The following is a 22,070-nucleotide window of genomic DNA, read 5'->3' as shown; positions in this document are numbered from 1 at the left end:
CTCAATTAAGGGCCCTTGTTCAAAAAGTAACTGGATAAAGGAATAATATCAAGACACTATGATTTATTTTAGATTTAAAGACTTAAAGAATATTTTAGTCAGTACGTATAACAGGTGGGAAAAGAGCGTTTCATCACGATCGCTATAAAAAGTGGGCAAAGTCTATAACGAGCCGGAGTCCTCGAACGGACTTTTGTTCATTTTTGTTGAGCTTGACAAAAATCATCTGCACTGTCTCCGCCCCGCAGATAGAAACGCGCTCGAAAGGGCTCGTTTCTAATTGGGTCGTTTTGGTGCCAATTAAAATTTTAATCCCGCCTTCCTCGTCACTGTGGCCAATCATCGGCTGGCGGGGGATCTGCAAGCGGAAGTTGTGCAGGGACGTTTCAGGAAGCACGTGTTCCGGAATGGTGCGGTTTAAGTCCAGGTGAGGGATGCAAGATGCTTTAATATAACCTTTTATGTAGGTATTTATTCAAAATTTACGGGGAATTGCATTTAACTGGCTGAAATTCCGTCTTAAGTCACATATATATGCGACCAGACACTTGGGGATAACGGAGTTGCATAGATCATCATGTCGTCATACATGATAGCTGTTCGTTTACTCACTCACTGTTTATTCTTTTTTTCCATCAGACCCAGTATTATAAATCAATCGGAATAAGGTGTTTGTTTGTGTTATTGCTTAAGAGCTAATTTTTAGAGGAGGCGGGGCTCCAGATTTTCAGTTTAATAGTGTTTCCAGCAGAACTCTCACCCTCCCCCCCCACTGCCCACTCAAGAGATTCCTTGGAGTGAGAAGTTGGAAAGTGGAAAATTGTACAAAAACTAGCTTGAATGGAACACCTGTGTGATGCTCAGGGTTCACGAGGTAAACCTGGTCCCTGACAGTCCAGTCCAGATCTCAGCATGTGGTGTTGGTGCGCATCTCCCTCCCCATCCAGGTACCTACTGTGTGAGGTGTGTGTGTCCAACCCCTCGGACCTGCGGCTGCTGGACGAACGGGCCGTGTTCTTTGCGGTGAAGGCGGCGGTGTCTCGGGCGCATGGGGACTATGGCACGGCGCTCATCGGCATGTGCTTCTCAGGTGGGGCTGACTGCAGCTCCATGTGTTTGTTCACGCCGCCACGTGTGTTACGGGGGTTCGGTGATGTGCGTGGATGTGTTGGACGTGCAGTCAGTTAGCAGCATCCTCACTCGGGGCAGAGTTTTTCTTCTTGTGCAGTATATTGTTATTTTCTTGTATATAGGGACAGCTGGTAGTGCAGTGGTTCGAGATGCTGCCTTTGGACCTAAAGGTCACAGGATCGAGTCTCCTTTCCGGCTGTAGTACCTGTAACGCACTCACCCTGAAATTGCTCAGCTGTACAAATGGGTAAATAATTGTAGGTACATTAACATTGTAAGTCGCTTTAGAGATGTCAGCTAAATGAATAACTTAAATGTATAACGTTATATTGTGTCTCATGGTTGGTTCAGAATTCAGCCAATTGCAGTATTCTGTGTGCTGACAGACTCAGAACTCTTCTCTATCTCTCTCTCCAGTGAAGTACCTGAACGCCCATACAGGAGTGGTGTTTCTACGCTGCCGCAAGAGCCACTACCGGATGCTCTGGTCTGCATTGCCCTTCATCAGCAGCCTGGAGAGCCGAGGGCAGCGCGTGCCCTGTTTCTTCAACTGCCTGCATGTTGGAGGTGTTCTTTCTACCTGGGTTATTTGTATAGCTGCAAAGAAATATACAAGCATAGTGTTTGCATGAATTTCTTTAAATATGTATATTGTGCATACAGTACCTATATATGCATGCAACTGACGGAGGCGGACCCGGGTAGGTGCACGGCTGTCGCCGGTGTTTATTTACAGGAGTGCTGGGGAGAAGACAAAGTGGGGGGTGGGGGGATGGGGGAACCGGGAACAGATGGGTCAGGGCAGTGTTCCGGAGATGGCTGCGTTGTCCGGGGGCTCGGGATTGAGGATACAGGCGTGATTGGGATAGGGAACAGGGCCTGTGTCAGTCAGGATCTCTTGTGGGTTGCCTCTCTTTCTCCTCTCTCTCTCTCCCTTCACTCGCGGGTCCGGGGGAAGAAATAGAGGCAGCAATCAGTCCCAGCTGCGGCTGTCTTTCCTCGGGCTCCGCCCCCCTTCCCCGCCGCCTCGGCGTGCTACAGTGCATTACTGGAGTAAATTGTAGGTGCTGCAAATCACACATTGAAATGGTCCAAACAGGACAAGCATTGTAGTGACATGAAAGGAAACTGTAAAAAACCCACAATGTATTATTATTATTATTTTTATTATACAAGTTCATTTAAAATATTATGAAGTCATTATGTACATTTAATTTAGAAAAGAAAATGTATGGTTCGGGAAAATAAGTGTTCTCGGGTGGTTTGCTGTGCAGGGACGATTCGGACGTGTCAGAAGTTCCTGATCCGATACAACACTCAGCAGCTTCATCGCCTGCTTCCCCGATGTCGTAGCGACAGTGAGTTGGTGGGATATGTGGGTTTTCATAGGGCAAAACTTCACTGCTGTCGTTTTGTTGTACAGTGATTTTTGGCACCAGAAAATACCATACAGACATGTATGTGATGCAGTTAGATCTCTCAGACCTGGTCACCAATTTGTTAAACATTATAAAGAGGCTTTTAATGTATTGTTTTTCCCTAATCTTTTCATTTTTTTTTCCATATCGATCATTTGATTTGTCTCTGTGCAGAGGAGCGATCAGAGGTGCGCAAGGCAGTGCTAAGTTGCTCCTTAAAAGTTTTCAGAAATGATGAGGAGGAAGATGATGAAGACTGGGGTGGCGAGGAGGTTGCAGAATAGAGTCCTGTGGATGGAGGTGTTGACTTTGTGTGGATCTCCTGCTGAGCCCAGTGAAATGGGGCAGGTGACCCCAAGACTCCACCGTGTTCATCCTCCAGGGTCGCGCTGACTTGGTCACTATTTTTGCCTCGCATCACATCAGCAAGCAAGTGACCAAAGTCCCAAGCGGACAATAACAGAGCCTGTATAAACTTTTAGTTCAGAGGGAGAAAATATAATCTTTGGCTGGTCTGTTTGTTAATGTATAATATATATATATTTTTTTGCCTAAAGATGAAGAGAATTATTATCTTTAAAATGATCATCTATAACTTTAGGATTATTTTACATTTTCTTTTTCTCCAGAATTTACAGATGACCAAAAACTATGGTGCATGGTTTGGAAGTTTTCTTGTTTTTTTTTTTTTTTTTTCCCCTTCCTTCTTCCAGTGTAAATAAAAATTAACAGAACTAAGTTTTTGGATACTTCATTGGTACTGTTCTATTATTGTCACTTACTCCCCTTGCATTTCAAATGATGAATGAGATAAGAGTCTCGAAAAACTATCAGTTTGCTGCTCCCCCAGGGGTTTCCAGCTCCGATCCTGGCAGACCCCCCCCCCAGTCCAAGGTTTTGTCACACTCTCAATTTATCATTAGCTGTTGACCGAACAATTTTCGCAATTCAAAGCACATTAATCCTAATGCAGAGGTAGAGATGCGAACGTGTTTCTTTAGTTGTGTGTAATCAGTGTTCGTCCAACTGTTCCATCTCTTGAAGGATTGCCAGTTCAGTGTTTTCATAGTTTAATCTGAGTAAATCAACATTAAAAATCTTGGAGTAAAAGCATTTAGCATCTTTTAAAAGCCAGGTTTGATTAAGATGCATCTTGCATAACATGCGCAGGATCCGCTCTTGAGTCACAACGGACTCTACGCAACTCCTGGTCCAGTCCATGGTGATATCTCACCTGGACTACTGCAAATCTCTCCTGTCTGGTCTTCTGGCTTCTGCCATCAAACCTGTACAGCTGATACAGAACGCTACTGGACAAGTTGTTTAACCTGCCAGAGCATCCTCACGTATCTCCCCTCCTCGTCTCTCTACATTGGCTTCCTATAGCTGCCTGGATTAAATTCAACACTCTGGTTATGGCCTACAAAACCATCAACAGATCTGCTCCCCGATATCTACAGAACCTAATCACTTGCTACACCCCAACCAGACTGCTACGCTCCTCCATGTCTGCCCTCTTGGTGGTCACACGCACAAAAAGTATAAAAGCACAAAGATTTTAGGTTCTGGGTCCGATGTGGTAGAATGACCTCCCCTTCTCACTCAGAACTGCTGAATCCCTCCCTACATTTAAAAGGGGTCTTAAAATTCACTTCTTTCTGACTCACTTCTCCACCTTATCTCGCAAATGTAAATGTAAGTGATTGTTCTCTGAGATGTACATTGCTTTGGAGAAAAAGTATCTGCTAAAGGAATAAATGTAAATGTAAGTGATCTACATAACTGTCATTGTTTAAGTAATAACTGCTACATATTCCTGAAAAATCATTCTGCTGAATCAGAGTAGAATTAATACTATGAGGTGTGGTGGGTAGAGCTGCTGTCTATGTATTTACATATTTTACATATTATATTTGTCTATGTTTCTTTGGAGAAATGTCAGATGAATCAAGAAATGTACTGCTGAAAACAGTTTTTTGCATGTTGAGGTTCTTAGCAACTGCATTTGCTGGTTACTTCTGCAGGACATAAGACTGCAAGGACTCTACAGAAGGTATTTTTTACCACTTAACCACATTTACTGAGTAAGAATGATGTAGGCAATGCATTCCCACAATGATCATCCTTCCAGTCATCCTGTCTTGACTGGAGATCACAAAATTTCTGGCAGGAGTCCAGGAGGCTCATTTTGGAACTATGGGGGTGGCATGGTGGCACAGCGCATAGCGCTGCTGTCTCATAACGCCTGGGTGGTGCGAGAGGACATGGGTTTGATTCCTGCTCAGTCTGTGTGGAATTTGCACATTCTCCCTCTGTCTATCTGGGTTTTATCCAGGTGCTCTGGTTTCCTCCCACAGTCCAAAGACATGCTGCTCAGGTTCACCCATAAGCCACTACATAGAGTTCATTGGAAGTCACTTTGGAGAAATGCACCTGCTAAAAAATTAAATGTAAAAACACAGTTTAATTAAGATCAATTTATCAAGCTACACTGGTGCCTTACCAAGAAAATAGCTAGAAATCTTCATCGATTAACTCATTGTGAACATTTTCTTTGCAGAGAGAAACACGATAGGGCCCACAGGGAATGTACCCTGTGTAACGAAAGAAAGACACTCCCCTTTGCCACTATCTGTTTTTGGACTGTTATCTCCGACAGTCACATTGACTTAACCCCATACCCAGCCCCTATTACTTATTATTCCTTTATTATTTTTATGATGCCTTTAAAATGTTGAAACTAATTTGCCTAAATATGCTGCAAGTCTTTTTTTTGTTATTATAAACCCATACTTTCACGGGGATTCAGTAAAAAAAGTATAAACATCAGTCTTCATTCACCAAATATTTGTTAACGTAACACGAAGTGAAACTGAATGAAATTATTTTTGGGGATGGGTAATTTTCCCACTAGTACCGGAAAACTACATTTACCATCATGCATCACTTATCCGTGTCGGCGTTTTCTTTTTTTTTTATTATTAATTTCAGTTGTGCCATTCACTGTTTTTAACGTAACATGTTTCCAAATGATCATACTCTTGCTCCTCGGTTTGGAAATTGTCAAGCTACAATTTTTCACTTCTCTGTTTTCTTAAAGTATTTGATTGAATAGCTGTCCGTGGAAGAAATTATTATTTCGCATGTGTGAATCTAGTTTTTAAGTTCACCTCAGCGCAACGGGAAGTCATGCAGATTTTTCATTTTTACCGTTACATCCAGAGTTATCCAAGGTTATTAAATGGATGGCTTTGTTACGTATTTATTCAATATGACTTCGGGATAAAGTAAGTTTGGCGTTATCTCCCAAACGTGTTACTAAATTGCGGAAGTAGTGGACTGTATGATGTAGTCATCATTAACAGTTATGAACAATCAAACTACATTTCCCACAATGCATCCTCGCACAGTCTATAAATAAGAGGCTCATCCGGGTCTTTCCGGCTACATTTTGGCGACTCGTCGCCATTAGTGTTAATACGTCCCAGAGAGGACACATTTTGGGCGACAAACCCACCGGTTTGCCCGGTCTCCATCCAGTGGAGGGCGGCTATCGGATTGTTTCGGCGTCAGTTCTCCCTTCAGAGGGAACAACCCAAGCTTCTCGGGGTCCCGGCCCCGTAGCGTGAGCGCCTGCTCCCTCACCTGCGCCACTCGGCTCTTCACCGAGACGCTAATCCGTGTCTCTTTTTTCTTCTCAGTTTGTTTTGCGCTCACGATGTCGCCGTAATGGAGTCTCCGCGCTTGAGAGAAATGAGCCAGGGCCTTGGCCGCCTGACCCGCACTTGCAGCAGCCCGTCGTCCTCCCCCCCGTGTGCCCCGGCGTTTGATGCTGGAGAGCTCGGAAGCTCTTCCCAACGCCGCCATGGAGAAGAACCCCAACAGCAGCGCTGGAAGCAAAGTCCCGCCGCGCTCGGGCTCTACCGGGCCCACTGCTGGCGAATCTAAACCCAAAACAGGTAAACACGCCGGCCAGGAAGCCCCGCCCCCGGCCTCGCTTTGCCCGACTCGACTTCCCCACGGGAGGTGTCAGCCGGTGGCATGCGGTGCTACTACACGCCGAGGCTTTTTGGCCTAGTGGGCCCTTTTGTTTACATGACGGACCGCCTCTCAGTCCTGAGTCCTGACAGCTGGTTAGTGACTTCGCCCGTTACCCAGCTGGGTTAGTCCTGAGGAGTCCCATTACTAAACTATTCAATACAATTTTCCTGTTTGTCAACACATTCTTTGTTTGTTTATATATGAGGTCTTGTGTTTCTTGTGTTTGACTCACTTTTTATTCTTCACATGATTTTTATTTAGAAAAACCATCTCTCGCCTAGAGTCTAGGTGACAAAGAAGGGTGTTTTTAAACTATTTTTGGTCTCCGTTTATTTCAATTTGGCATAGATTGATTAAATATTAATCATGACAGCATAAGTCTTTTTTTTTTCTTTTTTTTTCCCTCCCTCTCTCTCTTCCCCTCCCCCTCCTTCAGTTAACCTATATTTAGCTGACCCTTATGCCAAAGGTGGATTAGCCTTAACTTCACATTGACTTACCCATACACAGTTTAGTGATTTTTACTCTCAGTTCAGATTAATTTAAGTACCATGATGAAGGGTACTACAAGTGGAGGTGGAATTCAAACCCTCAGCCTTCAGATTACAAAGCAGCAGCAGCCACCTGTTGCCCCCGTATGAACTTTTGATAAGGAGTTGTGCTAATAACCTTGGATGGGCATTTTTCATAGTATAACCCTATTAAAACCATTTATTTCATGTGAATGTGATGCAGTGGGGTCATGAGCGTGTGCCCTTTCATCAGAAGGGTTGGGTGATTTCTCACATGGGTTCAATCCCCAAAAATAAAGTGTCCTCCCCCTGCTGCTGTTTGACTGATAAGTGTTGCAAAGTTGAACTTACACAAAAATATGATCCCTAGGAGATAATGGGAAAGAACTTAACCGTAGATTGACGATTTAATGTGTTATGTATGTAGTAAATGTAATGTTTATATATCTTAAAAAAAAAAAAAAAAAAAAAACTACTAGGAAGGTGGTGATATTCTGGTGAAGTTTTATGTAGCTATTCTGTGTGATGAACATCAGCATGTATGGTGAAGGAAAAAAGCTTAACTGCTTAAGATTCACACATCTGCAGCTATGTCTCTTTCTCCTAAGGTAATGCACAAATTGTAATTTCTAGGAGATGTACGTTGCTCTGGAGGAAAGCGTCTGCTAAATGAATACATCTAAAAAAGAATAAAAGAATGCAGTTTAATTAGAAGAACTTTAGCATGCTGTGGTTTAAGGGCCTGTGTTCAGTCAGATTTTTAATTCCAAGAAGGTGAAGGAGTCCGAATTTAACATTATCACAATCGCTCTGATCCTATTTTATTTCCTGTTTTTATAAAATCACAGTTAAATTCTGCCAGAAAAATTGCAACACAGCACTGTCTGATTTTATTATGAGAAATGCACGACAGGACTTCAGGCTCATTTTAGTCTTAGTGAAACTTAAAATTCAGCTGAATTTACAATTCTCACATTTACTTTGATGTTATTCTGATTCAAGGTCCATTGTTCAATTTGTGTACTAGTGTTGAATTTTGCATGGCTTGGACCCTCCTTCAAGCATCCTGTAACTTTCAGCCAGTGAGCTATTAGTGAATGAAACCTCAGTATTGGAAACATTCATAATTTTTCTATGTCGTGCTCAATTCTCTGCATATCTTAAAAATGATTGTTATAGCAATCGACTCTTAAGTGTTTACCCACGGATTTATTTTTCTCCCTTTTGTTGTGGCTGGGAGTTTTTCATCTCCTCAGCTGCTTAACTGTTCAACTCTGTCAGATGTTATCATTATTTCTGTAATTGTCTTGCTTATCTGTTTTTCACCACTCTGCATCACTCTGACGACAACACTGTTAAAAATAAAAATTTGAACTTTGCTGTCACGCTGAAAGCTTTCCTCTGAGTGTTGGTTGTAAGACTTAATTTTCTGTGTTTTCTTCTCCTAGGAACCAGTAATCACCTGTGAGTTTCTACCTTTCTTCTGCAGATGGAAAGAATGGCAGTGGGTCGAAGCGCAATGGCCGCAAGCGCGAGCCAGCATTCCCCAAGACGGACAGTTTTCCTGGACCGCGGCGCCCCAATCTGCAGAAAGGCAAGAATTTTGACAAGAGACCCCCCCAGAGAGGAGGAGGAGGAGGAGGAGGTGGTAGTGGAAGTGGAAGTGGAAGGCAGTATGGAAACACAGGAGGTGGAAGAAGAGAAGAGGTAAGGATGTCTAAATGAAATTTTAGCTTGGTTTCCATACTATAAATGATACTCCAGCAGTGTCTGGAATTTTTTTGGTTGAAAAATGTAACTGTGGAAAGTCTGATCAACATGCTGTTTCTTCGTTCTTTCCTTTCTCAGGTAGCAGAGGCTCGCCGGGCTGAGTTTAGCCCGGCTCAGTTCGCTGGACCCAAGAAGATCAGCTTGAACCACTTGCTCAATTTCACGTTTGAGCCGCGCGGCCACACCAGCAGCGGGAGCAACGGTGGGGAGGGCCACACTGCCTGGGGCCGCCGCAACAAGTGGGGCCACAAGCACAAGCCCTTCAACAAGGAGCTCTTTTTGCAAGCCAAGTGAGAGCTGTAGAACCCTGGGAGTGAGGGCTTAAAAGGCCTTATACACTACCTCCTCTCTGTATACGACTGGAACCAGATGTCCGTTTGTTCAACCCAAAGTCATTTTTCACCACTAAGCCACAATCATTTAAAACATTTTAATTTGCTCACAGTTATAGTTCTGTAAAAACCTGGGGTATGGATGCCTATACTAAATTTTATAATATGTAAATTTAAAAGTTTTGTAGTAACCCCAATTTGCCCAGTTATAAATGAAATATTTCTGTATCCTTGGTCATTGATCAGAAACACTGGGGAACACTGTAAACAGTGGAAGTGAGTTGAATTAGGGTGGTCCCACCCTCTTGTTATGTTTCAGTGCTCTACTGTAATCTGTTGGCTTGGAGAGTAAACGCATTGCATTTGCTGTCCAAGAAACAGAAATGTTAGTAAATGTATAAGGGGTTAAAAAAATAAATTACAATATGGTTGTAAAAAGCTGGAAAATTATACCTTTGGAAATGTGTAACTTGATTGAAACACGAGAGCCAGTATATAGACCTTTTTCTGGTTTTTGTGGCTGGTTATAGTTGATATTCAATTCTGACTGCTTTCTGCTTTCCTCCTAGCTGCCAGTTTGTGGTCTCTGATGACCAGGACTACAAAGCTCACTTTACTGACCCAGACACTCTAGTCAACTGGGACTGTGTGCAGCAGGTGGTGAGTAAATTGTCCTTTCAACTCAAAAAACCTTGTGCATCATCCTCAAGCTCCAATTTCTGAGTTCCTTAGGATGCCAAGTGGATGAGTTAACTAACAACCTGAACTGTTTATCATCTTAAGTAACAACAATCTTACATAATTGGCATAATTTTTGTTAGGACTGGTTGACAGATGTGGCGGTGCTCATCCGCTGTGTCTCTATATGACTTGTGCTCTTCCCTTGACTCCACAGCGTATCTACAGCCATGAGGTGCCGTCGTGCCCCATATGTCTGTACCCGCCGGTCGCCGCCCACATCACACGCTGCGGCCACATCTTCTGCTGGCCCTGCATGCTGCACTACCTCTCGCTCAGCGACAAGAGCTGGTCCAAGTGCCCAATCTGCTATGAGGCGGTACACAGTGGGGACCTCAAGAGGTCAGGAGGGTGTTCCCGTGCTGCTGGTGGAGTCAACCTGAGTTCACAGCCCAGTCACTCAGAACACTTGTGCTTCCTGCCCATATTGCCAACAGTGTGGTTGCCATGGAGACACGTCAGTACCTGGTGGGAGACCTCATCACCATGCGCCTGATGCGACGGGAGAAAGGGGTCCTGGTGGCACTGCCCAGCACCCAGTGGGTAAAGGTGGAGGAGCCCATACATTTGGGAGGTGAGGAAGGGGCTTGTCGTGAAAATGGGCACATGTATAAGCCTACAGCAGCCATAAAACACCGGATCAGAGGGTTTCTGACCAGGTTGGTCACACCTCGGGCTCAAACTCAAACCCTCATCAGGACAATCAGTGAGCAAGTGTGCAGTGACTATATCCACTGTGTGTGCTACTGCTTAGTGCTATTTGAACAAGCTCTGTGTGTAACAGCTTCTCCTGCTTCCTGTACTCAAGATACCTTCCTGAGCCCCTATTCCAAGCTACTGCTAGCATCCCATGAGCAGGTGATGGGCCTGGTGGAGGAGGAGCGAACTGCCCTGAAGGCCCAGCTGCTTCAGGAGGATCATGAGGCTACAGCCTGCTTCATCCAGGCTGCTCTGCACCAGCTGCAGGTAAGCACTCCTCCTCTATGCACGGCACAGGCTCATCTCTTAGATACAACTTAACTGAATGCTCATTCTTCATCCCCAGGAGCGAGAGGAAGCACTGGTGAAATCTGGCTCCCTAGAGGGAGGTACCGGGAACAGCCTCGATGTGGGCTGTCTGACTCTGAATGACCCCTGTGTGGAGGTGCACTCCACACTCAGCAGGAAGAAGGTGGGTTGGATGGTGCCACCATGTAACCGTTGCTTGAAGCCTTGTTAGCTTCCTCGAGTTTACTCATTATGCGTCTGAAGCATGGCAATGCCTCGTGGGGAAATGTACCTGAAGATTGCAGGAGGGGTGGTGGTGTAACTTTCAAGTCCTTAATATAAATGGCTGTAGCATAGTACCCAGATGAGTAGATAAAAACATTGTGCAAGTGAGTAGAAGTGTAGCTTTAGATGTTGACAGAGGATCAAAATAATAAAAATGAATGGAGGGAAAGCTACTTCTTGCTATATGTTTTTATGCTGGCTGTAGACATTGGAGGACAAACGTCATTGTCTTGCTGACCAAGCTGTTGCCTTTCTAGCCTGTGCTGCAGTATTCCTCTGCGTTTGACGACAAGGTCGAGGAGGAGCCCGATGAGGAAGGCGAGGGACCTCAGGACCCCCCTGTCACACCTGCCTCTGTCCTGGAACCTCAACCCCCTGACGAGGTGCCTCCCACAAAGAGTGAAACGGCACCCCAGCAAAAAACAGAGAACGGGCCTCACTACTACTTCTACCAGGGTACGGCCACCATGTAGCTCCCGTAGTTTACTAAACCCTGAGGTCTGAGATCCTGGAGCTCAAGTTCTGTCAGCAGTTTTCTGCAGGTTGTAGTTTGTGGTGCTGCTGGGTTGTTGAGGTTTTTGTGGGTTGTCTCATTTGAGATGGATTTAACAGGGTGTGTGTGTGTGGCTTGTCCTGTGAGATGGCCTGCTAACCCATCTCCCCCACAGCTGAGGATGGCCAGCAGATGTTCCTGCACCCGGTGAACGTGCGCTGCCTGATGCGGGAGTACGGTAGCCTGGAGGCAAGCCCTGCTTCCTTCACTGCCACTGTGGTGGAGATCGATGGGCACACAGTCACTGAGGTGAGACAGGGCGGAAGGACCCACATTTGCAGCAGAGTACATTAATAAACGGTGTAAAGAGCTCAGCAGCTGGTGGTAATAGAGGTCTGTGTGATAGAGGATCGAGCACATTTGGGAGCAGCCATGTTTTTCTTCATCCACAGGAGATACGGCGCAGGCACCGCTACCTGTCTCACCTGCCACTGACCTGTGAGTTCAGCATCTGTGAACTGGCTCTGCCGCCCCCCCTGCTGTCCAAAGAGACCCTGGACACCTTTTCAGGTGAGTCCAGACACACCTGAAGCTGTTCTCTCTTCGGGTGAGACAAGGACCTTGAGTGTTTTGACTTTATTGCCCTGCTTTCTCTGTCCGTTTAGATGAGCTGGAGAAACGCAGACGCCTGCGGCAGAAGAAGGCGAGGGAGGAGAAGCGTCGGGAGCGCCGCATCGAGATAGAGGAGAACAAGAAGCAGGGGAAATGTATGGAGTGTGGCAGGGATTTTTTGGGTCAAGGGTCACAACACTATGCTGGAGGGGGGCAAGTTGTTGATTTACTGCTCATCAGCACGCTGGGAAGTTTACCACATTGAATGTGTGAAGTAAATGAAAGGTATAGGAAGCTAAATGATGTGATGCTGTAAGAATACAGACTCCATGCAGCTGTTCCTCAGGGTGTGGAGCTGTCAAACTCATGTGAGCTCGGCTGTCGCTGTTTCTTGACTCAGACCCTGAGGTGCACATCGGGCTGGAGAACCTGCAGCACTTCCCGGCCTTCGGTTCACCCCCCCACAACAGCAGCCCCCCAGCGCAGCTGGACTTCTTGGGGCACCCCACTCTGCTCAGTGGGAGTCCAGCTTCCGGTGAGTAAACGCACACCACCAGGCAGTCTGCTGTGTTCTGTCGTCAGAGGAATTCCGCAAGCATGGTTATACTTTAACACACTGGTTGTTATGTAAGGTACTTCAGAACTTGGTATTGGAGCATCTACAGTTGAGTCTTACTGGCTGAACACTAGTCTGTCAGTGAAGTGAGTATTGGGTGGTGTTTGGCTGGAATTGGATTTCTCTTCCCCTTAGATGGTGCCATGTTCCCTTTCCTTGGGGGGCCGAACCCAGTGCTCAGTGTGGGTAGCGTGGAGGATGACTCTCACTGTCTCTCGTTTGCTCAGGTCAGTCTGCAGTACTCATAATTTGGCACCTGGAAATGCTGCTAAAAACTAAAGCGAAAGGAAAGGATCTCGAGTTAAGTTTCAAAATGCTAAACATTTTCTGGAAATGTGTCCTGGAAGGAATGAAAGAGCAGTGCTTAAACAGGTGGAATTTTAGACCTGCAAGGTCCAGAATAATGTGCTACACTGAGTGATGTTTAGCTGCATTTGTTCCAAATTCCTTGGCCTTCGTTTGTCGCACTAGATGCTAAAGGACGGAAAAGCCAGAGCTGACGTCGGACCCAAGGTCATCTCAAAGAAAGGTGAGCCTTAGCATGCTTAGCTGTTAGCTGCTCCTCTTATCCCAGTCACACAGCTTGAACCACAACAGCTGCTGTTCTCAACCTCTTCAACAGATGTGTTCCTGGCCCCACCAGCAGCTGATAGTGATGGGGAGAGCGATGGGTCTGACAGGGTCCCAGTGCCCAGCTTCCAGAACTCCTTCAGTCAGGCCTTTGAGGAGGCCCTCCTGCAGCTGGACCATGGCCCACCTATTGTACCACAACCAGTCCTGATTGCTGGTTAGTTTGTGGTTGGAAAAACAATATAACTAAGTGTGTGTATACTGTTGAAACCAGTCCTGGCGGAAGGTGAGGCTGCTGTGCTATAACGTGTGTCTTCCTCATTTTACTTGTCTCCCCCTCACATTAGAGGAGAAAGGGGGTAAGAAGAAGAAGAAGAAACAGAAGCTCCTGTTCAGCACCTCCATGGTCCACACAAAATAATGAGCAACACTGAAGTCTCCCCTCCGACCAGCTCACCCTCACTTTCATGCTCTTTCAGGATCTTGTTACCATTTTCAGACATATGTAAAGCTGATTTAAGCTTAGCACGCGTTGCCAAATCTGCTGCAAATTGTAAAATGTAGCCAAGATCCCCAGTCCCCTGGCAGAAAAGATGAGTTCAACTGATGCCCCCCCAGCTGCCTTGCTGCAGTTCCCACTTGTAACACCAGAGGGCAAACTAGTGAGTGTGTGAATTGTACTGAAAAGCGCCTAAAGGACTGCAGTAGAGGCCCAGACCTGTTTGAGCAGTGGTAACCTGAACGGGCCCACAGTTCAGAGGGGTAGCAGTCAGTCAGTTGCAGGGACAGTCCACCCTCTCTTTAGATCCTCCTCTTGCTCTCCCTGGAGGTCATCTTTGAGTGGCCTCATCTAAGACCTTCACCAGAATTTCACTTTGGACACAAAGAGCTGCTCAGGTTCAGCCTGTATGTCACACACACGCTGTTTGTAGTCCATACATTTATTGTTTTGTGTCGTCATAGCGACAGTTGATTGTCTCTCAGGCATTTGCTCATCATGCGAGCGCCATCACACAACGCACACGCAGCCCCCTACCTCTCAGCCCGTCTGCATGGAGAGATGGACTCAGACAGATCCGACACCTGATGACACTGGCTTTAACTAAACGGATTTGTGGTAAAGAACGTGGAACTTTGGGCGGAAGAGCTTTCGTATGAATACCAACATTTTGTACTGCAGGTCATTTCCTTTGCCCTCCCTTACTGCTCTCATGCTCCCGTTTCCTCCCAATGTCACGTCTCCTCGGAGTGTGTGGCGCTCATGGACTAACCCTGCAGGGCTCCTGTCCTTTGGTTCCTCCTCCTCTTCCTGCTGTCAGTGTTGCAGGTCTCTACAGAAGTGTGGGGTTTGCAGATCCTTGGACACTTTGTTTTTAATGTAATGCCTGGGTGGAATGCGCATATGTCAAGAGATGTTTTGGTTTGGGATTTCTTTTTTTTTTTTTTTTTTTTTTTTTTCTTTCCCCCCTCCCCCTTGGTTTGGATGTGAATTTTAGAGGGAGCTTTACAGTTTTAAAAAAAGCTAAGGAGCAGGAAACCCAAATAAATAATTATGCACAATAAGACTTGTCCATTCATTTTTACAGTGTTTTGGAAAGGTAGTGACGGCTGAAAGGATGAAGTGTGAAAAGAAATGGCTTTAAATTATGGTAGATTGTAGCTGGTGTATCAAGCAGGTTTTTCTGTGTACAGGGGACATTTACATGCCCAAAAAAAGAAGAAACTGATAGGATTTTTTTTTTTTTTTTTTTAAATTATTAATGGAACATACTGCCCCTGTACTAAATGTGCAGTTAGTTATTTTGCCCTCGTTATGGCTGCACTTCATTTCTTTTCCGAAGGGGGGGGGCTCGCTGCAGCGCTGCGTTGAGCCGTTAAAGGGTGAGTGTCGTGCGGCCGTCGCTATGGTTACCAGAAGAGCCACGTGATCCGCTGTAAACCTTGAATGTCTTCACGCTGGAAGCTGCGTGTGTTGTGAACACACTGACCTTTTGTCTGAAACCAGCTGAGTGTTTGTTTACATTCCAATGAGTGGTTAAAAAAAGTGTTTTATTAGATTTCGCCTCATTAACTGAAAATCTGTGTAATCGGACGCTGCCAGCTATTCCTTTAAAACACAAAAAGACCACTTTTGTGCATTTGTGGTTTATTGCTGAAGATCAAAATCAGGTGTTTACATTTAAACCCGAACTTTGGACGTGCATATATTACAAAAACGTGTGTGTTGTCATTTTTATACCGTTGGCTCAAGCGTGTACACCGCAGCGTCCTAAAAACATTTACCCAAATAGAGCTGCTGTTACTGTTACAGTAAGCTCGAGTAACAAAGTGATCAGATACAGTTCCGATCAGCAGGAAACGTGGTACATGATGATGATCTGTTTCTCCATCAGTTCCCTCTTTGCGCGCTAGAGTCACGCGGTGTGAATTCGTTCCCCAACTCATGTACAGCATCGTGTTTTTTTATTCATCCCGCGTGTCCTAACGTTCACTAAACACAAAAACAAAGTGGGGTGTCAGTGGCAAAGCGCTGAAGAGCTGAATAGCTTAATAGCTTTGGTGCTTTTCATTCGTTCATTGTCTTAGCAGTAATGCTGTTTTTAATTTAAAAAAAAAATCTCTATATATATATTTTACGGCTGTGCAGCGGGAGCGCGCCTGCAAACGGATCAAAGGCGCTGAGACAATGAGAGACGCGCGCGGCTCCGATTTCACCCGTGCGCCGCCACACGGGGGCGCCCCGCGCGCAGGTCCCGCTCTGCTCGGCTGCCCGCCTCTCCCGTTCTGCCCGGTCCTCCTCGGCTCGCCTGCGGGAAGGAAAGCGAAACAAAGCGCGGCTCCGCTCGGCGCCCGGGCTTCCAGCGCGAGGCGGCGGGCAACGCGATTGCTCTGCGTCGGTCGGGGATCCGCGACGGGTGCGCGCGGGCGCGTGTCGTGCCGGAGCCTCCGCTGCGCCCCGAGCGCCTCCTCCTTCGGAGTCCTTCCCCAGCAGCAGCGTCCCTTTGCCTTGCTTTTAGTGCCCGGCGATCTCGCTCCCCACCCTCCCCACGGGACTCGGCGGCCCGAGAGAGCCGACAGGTGGGAGCGCGGCGCTCGGAGCGGAACCCGGAGTGGACCCGAGAGAGACCACCCCCCCTGCAGGTAACCGCGCAGATGCGGGCGCGTTTCAACAGCTGCTTTGATAACTAGTTTTCCCACTGCTAGTGGCTCTACGTGCGTGTGGGACTAGAACCCACCGGAGCTGGTGACTTGGCTGGGTTCCTTGCACATCAGGGTTCTGCTGCTCTCATTGCTCGAGGGGCACAGGGGCCAGCAACGCGCTGCTTTGGGTTCGGAACCCGCACGGAGGTGAACGTTATCGGGTCTGGAGCCTTGCTCTAGTCTAATGGTGTTTAACATTGTGTTGGGTTCAGAGCCTCGACACAGGGGTGGTTAACATTGTTTTGAGTTTTGAGTCTGGAACCCAGTGGCGGTTGAAACAGCGTTGGGTTTAATGCCAAGAAAAAGGTGCCGGTTAGCACTATTGTGTTCGGAGCTTAGAATGTGATGTTTATTAACATATTAACATGGGTTCGAAGCCTACAGCCTGATGGTGTTCGGAGCCTAGAAGGCTATGAAATCCTATGGTGATTAAATTGCGCTCTGAACCCAAACCGGTGTTAACACTGTTAGTTAACATCGTTCAGAGTCCAGGTCCAGCTTTCTTCATACCGGGTTCGAAGCACAGGTGGTCTTTACTACTGAGTTCGAAGCCTTGTTCAGAGTAGCGGTTAACGCTGTATTATCTTCAAAGCCTACTGTCTCTTGGTGTTTAATGTCACACTGGGTTCGAAGCTCGCGCTCTGAGCTTCAAAGCTCAGTTTGTACTCCTGATTGACAGTGATTTCAGATCCCAGCCTGTTGTGGTGGAGAACATTGTCACGCGTTTGAAGACCTTCTAAAACTACTGGATGGCGCCGTATCGACTGGGTTCGAAGCCGGGCCTCGGGTGGCGGCGGACTCGCTCCCCTCTCCGAGTGCCAACCCGGTGCCTGAGCCCGTGGACCAGGTGCTGAGAACCGCGGTCATTTCCATGCCCCTTTGCGCTGGCACCACATTTGCTTGTCAAACTATACGCTGCTTCCAGCTGCAAGGGCGGCAGCGGTGAGGTCAGAACGACCCCGGGTTCGACATTCTTCTCCTGTCACTGTTTGGGGGGGATGGGGGGGTCTGATTGGTCTGCATTTTTCTCTTTGTCTTGTAAATCTTCACTCCTTTCAACCCCTTCTCTCCTTTTTTCAGGCTCTCAGCCTCAGTTGTGTGACCCTGCATTTACCCGCACTCAGGTGGAACGCCAGCGGCAGTTTTACGCCCCGTTTACCTTTTTCTTTCAATGCCCCCCCTGCCCCCGTCCGTCTGACGGAGGTGACACGGATTGCTTTGTTTACTCACACTTGTCACGGCTCCTCTCGCCCCCGAGGCTGATGCGCCTAGGCTTGTTGCGACGCCTGTCTGCGGGGTCCGTTTTGCTCGGTGGGACGCGTCCTACGCCCCACTGGGTGTGGGGTTTTACCGTCACCTCTTTCTTCTTCGCTCACTTTGTCTCACCAGGTGAGCTGTGCAGGTATTTCTGCTCTGTGAAAAAACTGGTCCAACCAGAGTGTCGGTGCCGGCTGGAGAAGGTGTACACGGGTTCGAGAATGTGTTCACTGTGTGCAGCGGGGGATGCGCCCCCAGGTAGAGAATTCAAAAAAAAGAAAAAAAAAACAAATTTACATATCCTTTTTTTCATTTGCTAGATGCTTTTAATCCATGGTTGTGTATACGTGGGGAGCTTTAGACACATCCACTGGATTATGGATACAGCTTGTGTGTCTGAAACCACGATATTGCTGGTTCACATCCCTCCAGTAGCTCCTGTAGAAGTGACATTCAAAGAGCAAATACATAGATAATCATAGAAGATGGTGTTGGACTCATTTATGGAGCTATCAGGAGAGAAGTGGGTCTGGAAGAGATGGGTTTGAGACCCTTGTAGAGTGCTGGGAGGGACTCGGCGGCTCTGAGGGACAGAGTGAGTTTGTGCCACAAAACTGAGAACCCGCAAGCTTTTATTTTTTATGAATATAGAGCAATATAGAGTGACCATTTTCTCCAAAACACTTATCTGGGGGCTGTGGGAGGAAACCAGAGCAACCGGAGGAAGCTCACATGAAGACAGAGATCACGACGCTCCACGTAGGCTAAGCTGGATTCGAACCCACGATTGAACTCGCAGCCCTGGACCCGTGACCAGTCTTGCAAGTAAATCAGACTTGGTCCAGCTGTCGTATTCAAGTGAATCTCACGTGTGTTAAAAGTGGCGGCTGGTTCAGGGTTACTGAGGTCACGTCTAGGACGTCACTGATGATCTCAGAAAACATCTTTGTTGGAATTGCTGAAGTATTTTTGCACATATGCATCTATTGTTGTTGTTTTCATGCTCATTCTGTCATGGCGTGTCCAACGCTGCATTACGGCCGAGTCCAACACACCACTCTCCGCGCTTCCTGCTCCAGGATGCAGAGGCCTATAATCTACAAGTGTGAGAGGCACAATGTTTTGGTTGGTATGAAAGCTGTGTGTGTGTGTGTGTGTGTGTGTGTGTGTGTGTACATGCGTACGCGCGCACGTGCGCGCTCTGAGGTTGAACCAGCCAGTCTTCGTCCTCCACACCAGAGGTTCTTAACCATCTCCAGGCCACAGCCTCTTTTTAGGATCGAATGAAAACTAAGGGTCCTGTTCAATGTCCACAAATAAAATATGGCCATAAATAGATAAAAATGTCCATAAAAATTCAGAGAAAACATTCCTCTGTTTATTTCACTGAATCTCAACTACCTTTAGTAGGGTTGTCATAGAGTAATACTGTAGTAATATTTTCATTAAGATACTATTGTCATAGAGGGGGGTGCGGTGGTGCAGTGGGTTTGGCTGGGGCCTGCTCTCCGGCGGGTATGGGGTTCGAGTCCCGCTTGGGTGCCTTGCGATGGACTGACATCCCGTCCTGGGTGTGTCCCCTCCCCCTCCAGCCTTGCGCCATGTGTTGCCGGGTGTGGCTCCGGCTCGCCACGACCCCCCTTGGGACAAGCAGTTTCAGACTGTGTGTGTGTGTGTGTGTGTGTGTGTGTGTACTATTGTCATCGATGGTAGTGTTTTTATTAAAATAATATATTGCCATGGATAGTAATATTGCTGTAATATTTTAAATTTTTATTTCAACCTCTCTTTAGTCAGTGTTATTTTCAAGGTCGACCAACGATATCCGAAGCCCCTCCGTGGACCCCTGGTGAAGAACTTCCGCTGTGCTCATGTGTTGCTTTTAATTAAATGCAGAAATGATACATCCTTAGTGTGACTCCAGATCGGTTGGTATGTTAACCTGCACATTGTCCTCGCCGTGGTCCACAGTGGGAGTGGTCCACAGTCGAAGGTCTACCTTGATATCTCAGACCGAGTACAAAGTACACGAGCTGCTTTTTTCTTGGGGAAAATGAGTTAAGCTGCCGTATTCCCTTCATTCACTGAGACGTCCTTCAGCATTTTGGACACGTTGCTTAGGAAACCCTCCTGCTCGGTCCTTGAAGATGAAAAGAATGTTGCTGTTGAGTCCTGCTGAGTTGCCGTTGACTCCTGTTGACCGTGTCTGTAGAGTCCTTTCAGAAAGTTGTGTCCACCGTCACTGTGGTGGAATTCATCCATCTGGTTGCAGCTCATCCTCTTATTTATCTCTTCCAACTTTTTCAACCATCACTGTCTTTTCAAGAGGATCCAACCTTCTCGTGACATGTCCAAAGTATTAAAATTTCAGTCTTATATATATATATATCATCTATGCTTCCAATGAGAGTTCCAGCTTGATTTCATCTAAAAACTTTTTGCTGGCCATCCATGGTGTCCTTAAGTCTCCTCCAGCACCACAGTTCAAAGGGAGTCTGTTTTCAAAGTCCACCTTCCACACCTCTCCAGCCTTGTAGGAAATGCCATTAATCACATGGTTTCTCGTTGGGAGTCCTACCGGTTTCCGCCACAGGTGCGTTGGGTTGGGGACCACGTTTTGTGTGCGTTGCACAGTCGGCTGCTCAGTTGTTGACTCATAGGTATGTTTCCCTATATTGTTCATGCGTCGCACGCATCACTCCGGCTGTCAAAAGCTTCTCCTGCCCTACCGGACCAGCTGGAACAGCGAAGAGCTCATGAAGCTCATACGGCGAGATGAAGGTGTCGGACAGGTTGCGTGTTTTCTTCTGGAGAGACCGACGCATCGAGATTTCAGTTCACCCTGTTGATTGGTAGTTTTCCACCAAGTTGCTGCAAGGCTCTCAGTAGCTTTACCCTAATTATGGTCATAAAACATTTGCAGATGTTTTAACAACTACAGCAGAGATGTGATAGTTTGTCCCTTTTACACTGCTATAAATATATGGTGAATGATTGAAGTAAATTAATACAATGGTTGCCGTTGCTTTCTTTAATAGTTTCCTGCCATCCAGTATGTGATCATTTCTCATCGGCTGATGTGTGGACTAGTCTGAGAGGTGTAAACGCCCCCCCCCCCCATAAATACACTATCGAGTAAGTATTCTTGGGAAAATGGCTCCAGCTGGAAGTTGGCTGGGGGCCGCAGAAGAACATACGTGAGTGGCGGTGTTACGACGGTGTAAGAAGATACATGAGTGGCGGCGCTCAGTAAAAGGTTGGAGACCGCTGCTCTAGAGGCCAATGTTGCACATTCAGTGTCTGACCACAGTGGGAACTATACCTGTCTCGACGTGGGAGGATGCTGCCTTGATGACCAGGTTCAGGACGGGGACCCAACGAGTGAGGGCTTGGAAGGGCGATGTCGCCCAGCCCCTTCCTGGTCTTTCTGTGCTCCGTTTCCTTGAACGAGGACGTGTCACGGAGAAGGCGGCTTTCACGCTGAAGCTAAACCGGGATAATCGCAGGTTGCGTCCAAACTTATAGTCGTCACCGCTCTGTGGGGCGTCGTGGAACCCATAGGGCATGAATATCGAATTAGCTTGTCCGTAAAACTTTCTTAGGATCGTAAGCAGGGCTCGGCATCCTTTATTGTTCGTTTGTGCATGAGACCAAGGTATTTTACCTTTTTCCTGTCCCGTCATACCCCTGTCCATTTTGGAACACGTCAGTAAGACTAAAATAAGTATGTCTATCTTTAAAATATCTCATGGGGCGGCAACCCAACAAACACTAGAGTTGCATTTTAACCCAAAAATAAATGTTGCTGAAAATAAATTTAAATGAGCAAATATACATTTCAACGAAGCTCCAAAATAGAGGTTAAGCAGCATTTTGTTAAAATAAATTGCCCAAAATAGCAAGGAGTTTGGGCTGTTTTAGTTCTTTTTGACAGGTTTTGGAACTTTCTAGTAAGGGGGGAAAAAAGATTTTGAAGCAGTATATCAAGGCAAGGCGAACGCAGTGTCACCTGGAGGGAAGCATCCTTCCGAAAGGGCCCCGGAAAAGAAAATGCCCCCAAGGAGCCATATATAGGAGCTATTTTGTGTTATGTTGGACCAATTTGGA

General features: G+C 46.6%; 3 protein-coding genes across 3 annotated transcripts in view; all 3 read left to right on the top strand.

Moving 5' to 3' along the window:
- Positions 1-369: 369 nt before the first annotated feature.
- Positions 370-3,234, top strand: pop5 (POP5 homolog, ribonuclease P/MRP subunit). The gene is made up of 5 exons (XM_018731530.2): positions 370-427; positions 948-1,090; positions 1,549-1,698; positions 2,406-2,489; positions 2,724-3,234. The coding sequence occupies exons 1-5, from the start codon at positions 408-410 to the stop codon at positions 2,831-2,833; spliced, it is 507 nt and encodes a 168-aa protein (XP_018587046.1). The 5' UTR covers positions 370-407; the 3' UTR covers positions 2,834-3,234.
- Positions 3,235-6,003: 2,769 nt separating this feature from the next.
- On the top strand, positions 6,004-15,058 carry rnf10 (ring finger protein 10). The gene is made up of 17 exons (XM_018731754.2): positions 6,004-6,508; positions 8,592-8,809; positions 8,951-9,162; positions 9,774-9,864; positions 10,100-10,284; positions 10,380-10,516; positions 10,751-10,908; positions 10,988-11,113; positions 11,472-11,670; positions 11,883-12,016; positions 12,160-12,277; positions 12,373-12,474; positions 12,720-12,854; positions 13,071-13,162; positions 13,407-13,464; positions 13,558-13,722; positions 13,853-15,058. The coding sequence occupies exons 1-17, from the start codon at positions 6,379-6,381 to the stop codon at positions 13,924-13,926; spliced, it is 2,334 nt and encodes a 777-aa protein (XP_018587270.1). The 5' UTR covers positions 6,004-6,378; the 3' UTR covers positions 13,927-15,058.
- Positions 15,059-16,302: 1,244 nt separating this feature from the next.
- The window catches only part of si:ch73-138n13.1 (uncharacterized), a 36,855-nt gene continuing 31,087 nt past the window's right edge, over positions 16,303-22,070 (top strand). Inside the window, exon 1 of the mRNA XM_029259728.1 lies at positions 16,303-16,646. The gene's annotated coding sequence lies outside the window, so the exon portion shown is untranslated. The remainder of the gene's footprint in view (positions 16,647-22,070) is intronic.

This window comes from Scleropages formosus, chromosome 17, assembly GCF_900964775.1.
Source record: "Scleropages formosus chromosome 17, fSclFor1.1, whole genome shotgun sequence".
In the NCBI taxonomy this organism is placed as follows: domain Eukaryota; kingdom Metazoa; phylum Chordata; class Actinopteri; order Osteoglossiformes; family Osteoglossidae; genus Scleropages; species Scleropages formosus.
The sequence above is the reverse complement of the archived record's forward strand: the minus strand, read 5'-3'. Positions and strand labels throughout refer to the sequence as shown.

Bases quoted from the DNA above. Each gene is read 5' to 3' on its own strand.
- rnf10 (XM_018731754.2), top strand. From the start codon at position 6,379: ATGCTGGAGAGCTCGGAAGCTCTTCCCAACGCCGCCATGGAGAAGAAC. The intron at 9,163-9,773 runs GTGAGAGCTGTA...CTTTCCTCCTAG, and splicing joins GAGCTCTTTTTGCAAGCCAA to CTGCCAGTTTGTGGTCTCTG. The intron at 13,163-13,406 runs GTCAGTCTGCAG...TTGTCGCACTAG, and splicing joins ACTGTCTCTCGTTTGCTCAG to ATGCTAAAGGACGGAAAAGC.
- pop5 (XM_018731530.2), top strand. From the start codon at position 408: ATGGTGCGGTTTAAGTCCAG. The intron at 1,091-1,548 runs GTGGGGCTGACT...CTCTCTCTCCAG, and splicing joins CATCGGCATGTGCTTCTCAG to TGAAGTACCTGAACGCCCAT. The intron at 2,490-2,723 runs GTGAGTTGGTGG...GTCTCTGTGCAG, and splicing joins TCCCCGATGTCGTAGCGACA to AGGAGCGATCAGAGGTGCGC.